This window comes from Pteropus vampyrus, unplaced genomic scaffold (genome assembly GCF_000151845.1).
Source record: "Pteropus vampyrus isolate Shadow unplaced genomic scaffold, Pvam_2.0 Scaffold49, whole genome shotgun sequence".
NCBI classification, from domain to species: domain Eukaryota; kingdom Metazoa; phylum Chordata; class Mammalia; order Chiroptera; family Pteropodidae; genus Pteropus; species Pteropus vampyrus.
Genome location: NW_011888830.1, coordinates 2866516 through 2875097, shown reverse-complemented (window position 1 = coordinate 2875097; position 8582 = coordinate 2866516). Strand labels below are relative to the sequence as shown.

The 8582-nt window shown below is 39.4% G+C and overlaps 1 protein-coding gene across 2 annotated transcripts in view; it reads right to left on the bottom strand.

Annotated features, from left to right (window-relative positions):
* Positions 1-8582, bottom strand: part of USP6NL (USP6 N-terminal like) — a 148852-nt gene that overhangs the window by 30877 nt on the left and 109393 nt on the right. For both annotated transcript variants that reach the window (XM_023530353.1, XM_011359640.2), the window contains 3 exons: positions 4044-4153; positions 1723-1771; positions 59-179 (listed from right to left, as the gene is read on the bottom strand). In XM_023530353.1, coding sequence (XP_023386121.1) covers positions 59-179; positions 1723-1771; positions 4044-4153 — 280 coding nt within the window. The remainder of the gene's footprint in view (positions 1-58; positions 180-1722; positions 1772-4043; positions 4154-8582) is intronic.

The window sequence follows — 8582 nt, the reverse complement described above, 5'->3', positions numbered from 1 at the left end:
TTGCCTTTTTTCTCCCTCCCCTACTTATTATTTATGAGAAACTATGGGGGTTTCTTACCATGCATGGCATGTTTGGGGCCTGAGAAGAGTTTGACCAGGGCCCAGAAAGCATCTTCTTCATTCATGTACATAAGGAGCAAAGCTGTGATCTGGCTCATCCCCTGACAGTATCCAACTTCCTAAAGTGTAAATAAGAACAAAGAAATTGGGGATTTTAAGATCACATTACACGTTTATGCACGTATAAAAAACTGACCTATAAAATAATCAGAAAATGCTTAAACATATTATTTAGTAAGCAATTCTACAGAAAAATATTATAAATCTTTACAGCATTGAGCCAGAAAAGAATAAAATGTGTTAAGAATTAATGTAGAGGTGTGGACAAAGTCTGAACCTACATGTGTTTTTTATTATCCTCTGTTCTATACTGTTATAACTTCTGTAAAGAGCGAATAGCTTTTCTTTTTTATGTACGATTCTTAGTTCAATCTCTCTCTTCTTCGCTTGCTGTCTTGTCTCCTAGAGATTTCTGTACTTATTCGTGGACACTTCTAGGGACACCCATCTAGCCTATGTGCCATCTTTGAGAAGTGCCTACTCTCCCCACATTCTCTGCTTATAATGTGGTCTTAGGGATTCACGTTGGTGCCATGTGAACCAAAGCTGATGGAGCAGAGGAAGACACCTGACCCCAGGGAAACAACTAACTGGCTGCAGTGACTAGTCACACACTCTCTCCAGAAGAAAGCTGCAGAGATGGCAACCAGAGGGTGTGTACTGGAACAGAATGGCCACGGTGACTCTGTGGGTACAGTCTTAGCCATGCAAAACCTGGTAAGCAGGCAAAGAAAGCGATTTGGAGAGAGGAATGGAATAAACCAGTTTACAGAGATCGTCAGAGCAGCATGTGGCTCCAGAGTGGAAGAGAGAAAAAGCGTAGACCTTTCTCACTGAAGGCTCTCACTCTCCAGCTCCAATTCCCACCAGGCTCATCTCTTGCTTAATTTTTATGAGAAGTCCTTTTAATAAACTCATTTTTAACTTTCCCTAGTTTGAGAATTTCTGCCCCTTGTAACTTAAAGATTTTAATTACAATGGAAAGTAAATTTCCCAAGGTTCGAGGCTATCTTCCCTGAAACCTAGTCAACAAGCATTTATTGAACATCCAAATTAGGTTCAACCCTAATTCATCTTTCCTCAAATTATTATCTGCCCCAGAATGATGAATACCTATGGAACAGCATGTTCCATCACCAGAAAGGTTAGCTTTAGCCTACTCTTTGGGACAGCAAGTAGGCACAGGTCGTGTCCTAGCTAGACCTCACCAAGTGGATAAAATGTGATCCTGAGTCAAACAAAAATTAATCTAGCTACCAACTCCCTGTCCTTCCAGCCTTGCTCATTCTTAGTCCTGTTTGCTTAAAATAAAAACAAAATAACACAATAATAATAAAACAAACAGACTGGAAAAAGAGGGGTGGGGCGGGGGGGTGGAGTGCTGTACTTTTTCCACCTCCAAATAAGCTCTGCTTTAAGACCCAGGGTTACCACCGATGCCTGGAAGAGATCCATAGAGCTCAAAGGGGCTGTCGAGACCATCCAGCCCTGAGATGAAGAAGTGCAGCCCAAAGGGCCTTGTTAGAAAGGGAGTGCTGGAAGAGTCCACCAGGTTCTCAGAATACAACTTAAATAGCCGTGGGCAGGCATGCTCCAACTTACCGTGTTATAGATAGAATACGCAGCAAGAACATGGAACAGGGATTGCTGCCTAGAGAAAAGAAAATTGATATTGAATACAACTTAAGTTATACTGCACATTTTAAAAAATATAAACAAAATAATAGACAACGAGTTAACTGAAAACAAATCGATAATCCATATAAAATTACTATTAGAATAAAGAAATGATCCAAAGCTCAAATTTAAACAATTCTCTATGTGGTCTAAATTTGAGGCTAGATAACATTCATTTTGATGGAAAGAATTTATACCAAAAAACATAAAGGGTCTCACAATTTCTTAAATATGTTGCCCTCTTCTGTTGAGTTATTCTCACCATAAAATCATCCCCATAGGAGCGGCTTGATAAAATTATGGAATGGCTTTTTGAAGCCTGGTACAGGGCCAGCTAAGGGCAGCACCTTGCAGGGCTGGTCAGCATCCTCCAGGAGGCTGTATATGCTCTAAGTCAGCCTCCTATATATATATACATATATATATACACACACACACACACGCACACACACACACGCACACACATATATGTGTGTGTATATATACATATATGTGTGTGTGTGTGCGTGTGTGTGTGTATATATATATGGTGCTGCCTCTCCCATAGCCAGGATCCAAGGAGTGGAAAGGGGAGAGGCTCCATCCACCATTATCCCTGGTATTCCACCAGAAAAATGTCTGTTTCCCTTCTCATCAACCTGGGACTCGCCACTGGTCTAAGAGGTCTTAGTTCTAAAGAGAGGTATGCTCCCACCAGGAGATACAACAGTGACTCTACGGAACTTGAAGGTGCTCTGGGTTGCTCATGCCTCTGAATCAATAGGCAAAGAAAGAGGTGACTGTACTGATTAGGGTGACTGATCCTCATTACTAAGGAGAAACTGAGTCGCTACTACACAATGGACGTAAGGAAAAGTATGTCTAAAATACAGGAGAACATTTAGGGTGCCTCGTAGCATTACCAAGCCCTGTGATTAAAGTCAATGTAAAACTATGACAACAACCTAATGGTCCTGACCCTTTAGGAATACAGGCTTAGGTCACCCCACCAGGTAAATAATCAAAACCAGCTGAGGTGCTTGCTGAGGGCAAAGGGCATATGGAATGGGTCATGGAAAGGGAGTGATAAACCAGCTCTGGCCACATGCCCTGTTGCAGAAATGATGACTCTAAATGTCATGAGTGTTTCTTCCTTACTTTGGTATATGTGCATGTTAAAAATATTTAGTTTTCTTCCTTCTCTTTACTTTTATCATCTTACATAAGTTATATTAATAATAATTAACTTTATATTAAGTAATTATGTTGTAGAATATCAAAGCAGAAGAGTGAACATCACCCAAGGATTTTGTATCCCTCTGTGGGGAAGGGAGGGGTTAACACATTTTAAGAACAGCTGTAGCAAGTTGTATGGAAGTATGACTTTGTTATTCTTTAGAAATTAAACAGCCAAGGGTGGATTGTGATGGTCAGCTTCACATGTCAACCTTTCTCCGCTACAATACTCAGTTATCCAAACACAAATCTAGGTCTTGCTGTAAAGAAGGTCCTTTGCGGATGTGACTAAAACCCTTCATCAGCTGACTTTAGGGGAGACCATCCTAGACAATCTGGGTAGGCCTGATTTGGTTACAGGCTGTAAACACAGGTCTACAACTCCCCTGAGGAAGGAATTCCTCTAGTGGATGACAGCTTCAGCTCATGCCCGAGGGTCTCAGCCTGCCCTTCCTGTTAGCCTGCCCTGCGGATACAGACTTGCCAAGTCAGCCCCCACAATCGTGTAAGCCAATTCTTCAAAATAATTCTTAACATTTGCCTCTTACTGGTTTGTTTCTCTGGTTAGACCTTAACCAATACAGAGGTCAGCAAAACTGTACCTTTCATTCATAAACTGTTGTAGTCATTTCATTCATTCATTCATCCCCGCATTTTTCAGTTTCATCATGCATGGGGTCAAGGTCATAGGGATATACTTATCTCTGACATGGTTCTCAAAAAGCAACACAACCTCTCGTTTCTTTTCTAACATTTTAAATAAAATCTACCATATTTTTACAAATTTCCAAATCATAAAATGATTCTCAATTTTACAGCACCAACTCTGTAATAAATTTAAATTAAATTAGGACCAAAGTTTCACATGACCTAGAACAATTGATCTGCAAAAGCTTAAACCTTTAGGACCAGAATCAAAATTATAGTCTATACAAGACATTCTAAATGCCCATATTTTAAGCTAATGAAGACTTTGATATAAACTATTTATAAATGCTATTTACATTGCATAAATATTAAATTTTACTTACTTAACACCGTATCTGTCTCTAAACATAATATGGTCCCTAAATGTGCGGTTGACGTCAAGGTCTATTTGTCTGATATCAGGTGAACAACCCCGTGCTCTGTGTTTTAATTTCTGAAGAGGAAAAAGAGGAGAAGAAAGCACATTTGTATGGAAATCAGCTGTTGAAAAGTCTATGACAAATAGTAAAATAATTGTCATTGAAAAGGTTCCTTTGGTTTAGGAAAATCACTCCCATGGTTCGAACATGAAAATAATACAATAAGGCCCACGATGAAAAGTGTCTCTCCCACCTGCACCCCATTTCTCCTCTTCCCATGGTCTCCCTCTTCCCATCACTGCTTCTCGCCCTTATCCTGTCACAGAGGTAGATTTCCATTTTGCACAGAGAACTTGCTGGAGTCTGCATTGCGAAGACCATGCAAAACTTCACAGCTGCGCCACGCACTCTAGTATTTCTTTTTTCTTTCCAGCACAATGTTTTTGTTTTCCTTGGAGCTAATCATTGCATTATTTCTTGATTTCTTTGTTTTCGACATAGTTGTCACTAATTCAATTGCGAACTCACTTTAAGTTGCATAAAGCTCCTCTGGCGATGTTCAAATAAAAGGAGTATTCTCCCAATTTCAGCATCCTGCAGACATCACTCCCACAGCTCTCCGACTTGCTCTGGCTGGGCTGCCGTACAGCTGGTGTCTTGGGCTCTCCCTTCGTCATATGCTAGGCCTCCCTTTGCCTTGGTCCCATTTCCTGCACTTCACGCCTCTTCTTTCCTGATTTATTCTCTTGTTCTGGAGGAGCACATCCTCCAGTAGCTCCTGTGAAAGGGTGCATGGAAGATACATTTTTCAAACTTTGAATATCTGACAGCTACCTTCTTTCTTAACTGGCTATTTTCAATTCTAAGTTGGAAAATATTTTGGGTCAAAGTGCACTGCCTTCATTGTCTTCTAGCTTCCAGAGCTGCTATTCTTTCTATTCTTGCTTTTTTATATGAAGTCTGTTTTTTCTCTCTAGAAACTTGTAGGAGTTTCTTTCTCCACGTCTGAAGCTTCACATTTCTATGCTTGGTTTGGATCTATTTTTATCCACAAGGTTGGGCATTAAATGGATCTTTTCAATCTTAAAAATTCATACATCTCTCAGTTCTGAGAAATTTTCTTCAATAATTCCTTTGTTGATTTCTCCAGTCTTCCCCACATCCTGCCCCATTTTCTCTTTCCGAAATGCTTATTATTACAGTGTAGGATCTCCTGGCTGTCATTTAATTTTCTTATATTTTCTGTATTATTTTCCATCTCTTTAACTTTATAATCTACTTTCTGGGAAATTTCTTCAATTTTTATTTTCAAAACATCCTCTAGGATCTTTCATTTCTATTATCATTTTTATATTCATATGCTCTTTATTCTTCTTTATGGCAGTCTATACATGTTTTATGGATGCAATATCTATTTTTATCCCTCTGAAGATATTAGTGATAGTTTTTTGTGTTTGTTTTCTTCTTATACTATAGTCTGTTTCTTACAAGTTGTTTTTTCCATTTGTTCTTGTCTCTCATGTTAGCTCCTTGCCTCGAAGGAACAGATATTTCATTGTCTGCTTACATTTAAAAGCAGGACACTAAAAAGGTATAGAAAGCTCTATGTGCAGAGGCAGGGCTTCAAACTGTGTCATCACTGGCCAGGCAATTTCAGTGGGGCTCCCCTGAAGTCAGCATCATTGGGTTTATTTTCTTTGGCTGGTCAGACTCCCCAGAGAAGGCTCTTCTGATCTCCTGTCAGGAAGACAAGCACCTGGCTGCTGATGTTCTGGGAGCTGAGTGGAGGCTGCAATACCCAAAACTCAGCGTATTCAGCTCCTCCTCAGCTGCTCCGTGCATTTATTCCAGCATCCCCTCCGCGGCCACCTTGTGTTCTCTCCACCCAGGCCCCCACTTCGCCCTCTTCGAACAGTAATCCTCCAGCTTCCTGCCAGGGTGGGGGAGGGGCTTGGTGGCTCCAACTGCTTCTGCAACAGGTGAACCGCTTCTATTGTTTTTACCTTCACCTCCAGTTCCAGGGGTGCTTGGAACAGGCAATGATCAAACCTCTTAGAGACTCTGATATATAAATCAAGTGCTTCCCCAATTTCTCACTGCTAGCCTATGATTAGTTTTCTCGGGTTCAGTAAGATTACTAAATGTCTGGATTCTGCTTTCCAAAAATTGGCAGCTGTTATCACAACTCCTATTTTCTATTCCTTGTGAGTTTTCCTTTTAAAACACACTGTGCTGTCAATTTGGTGACATTTCAGAGGGAAGGGGTCACTAAATGAGTATGTTTAATCTCTCATGTTTAACCAAACAGGAGATTAAAATTTATATTAATTTACAGTCAACAATGCTTAAGTATAATTAAGCATATGTTCTATTGACTCGTTTACTATGTGCTGGTAATACACATTTCTGCTAAAATCAATTCCAGAAAAATATATATATAAAGACATAACTGTTAATTCCTGACTTAAGCTAAAAGTGAAAAAGAGAGGGCTATCTGGGCTATGCGTAAATGTTAAGTATTCTGTGAGCTTGTGTATTTTTTTTTGAGGTCAAGCTCAGAGAAGGGCAGCTGCTGTGGCGTTTTAAGACATAAACAGTAACCACAGTACACTTCAGAGTTCCGAAGACAGAGGAAGACACTTACAGTGTTGTACTGGAATCATACGACCACTGAAATATTATTGTATGCTATTTCTGATATATATTGGTCCAGAAGACATTACAAAAATTTAACTTTAAAAATAATCATCTTTATATATTTGTTCTTTAAATACCTGGAGGGAAAAGTAATGGGAAAGTAAAAAGGATCAATTATTGTTCTACAGGCCTCCTGGTGAAAGATGTCAAAACGCAGAAAAGAAAAGACAATACATAAAATATGATTTAAAAGAAAATTTAGTTGAAAGGAAGAAAAATACCCAAACGCATCTATAATATCGATTTCTCTCAAAGACAAAAATATCTGACATAAAAAAATCTCATGACAGAAACAAAGTCCAGTTAAGTCGGTAAAAACATAATAGGTCAGAAAGGTTATTTATGCCCTAGAATGTTTACCAGTTAATGTGCAGAATATAAAAGTCAAGACTATTTCTGATCTTACTGAAAGGAGATTAGCAGCTTCCACAGTTATCGCTGAGATTGGGTGGGTTGAGATCCATGAGTGTCACAATAAAAATAACTTATTTAAAAGAAATAGGATCTAATGAGCCTATAAAGCTGAGGGCAAAAGTACTGCGGAAAGCATTTAGATGAAATTTAGCACTGCGGGTTTGACCTGCAAGGTTATTCACCCCACTCAGGCTGCAGATGAGGTTGCTGAACAGTGTGGGCTGAACCTCCGCCATCTGTATGATACATCACAAGGCGCGAGAGAGACAGACCACAATGAGATACACGTGAAAGAAGAGGAGAGCCGCGAAGAACACCAGATGAGGACGCAGGACAAGGACAATCTGACGATCTGCGAAACAAGTTAGCAGATTCAGCAAAGGTAGCTTTATTCCTACTAAATTTTTAACTTGAGGGGAGCAATTTATACCACTTTTACAAAGGAAGAGTAAGAAAGTGTGACCAAAAGAGAATGACTTGGTTAAATAATGATGCTAGGGTAAACTGAAATAGCAAAAATAATGTTTATGATAGTGTTGAAAATTACAAGCTTGAAAGTCTTGGTAGACAGGTAATTTCTCTTAGTATTCTTAATGTATAATTGTTTTTTACTAAATGGTTCTCTCTTATTAACCAGTAACTGGAAAAAGTCGTATTCTATGTAGAAAAAGCCTAAAATATAGCAGAAAACCAGAGTCCTAATATTAGCATGTATACTGGGCTGAACAGTCTCTGTCTAAAATTCATGTTTACCCAGAACCTATGACTATGACCTGATTTGGAAAGAGAGTCTTTGCAGATGTAATCAAATTAAGATGAGGTCATGCTGGATGAGGGTGGACCCTAAATCCACTGACAGGTGTCCTTGTAAGGCAAGACACAGACACACACAGACACACACAGGGAAGAAGGCCATGTGAAGATGGAGGCAGAAATTGGAGTGATGCAGCTCCAAGCCAAGGAGCACCAAGGATTGCTGCCAACCACCGGAATGCAGGAAGAGTCAAGGAACGATTCTCCCATGGAGCCCTGAGAGAAAGCCTGGTCCTGCTGACACCTTAATTTCAGACTCTAACCTCCACAACTGTGAGAGAATAAATTTCCATTGTTTTAAGCCACTCAGTTTGTGGTACTTTGTTATATCAGCACTAGGAAATGAATACGGCATGCTAAATAAAAGTAATTTACTTGTTTTATTAAACAAATATTTACTGAGTGCCTACCACTTGCCAGGCACACTTATGAGTCGCTGGGGTTACACTTTATATATGCTCTCTCAGACATCATTGTCAACACTGGCTGTACAACTATGACACTAAAAGCAAATATTTAATCAACAGTCTAAAATAATTTGAAACTCTAAAATCTTGAGATGGAAACTCATAGTCTGTG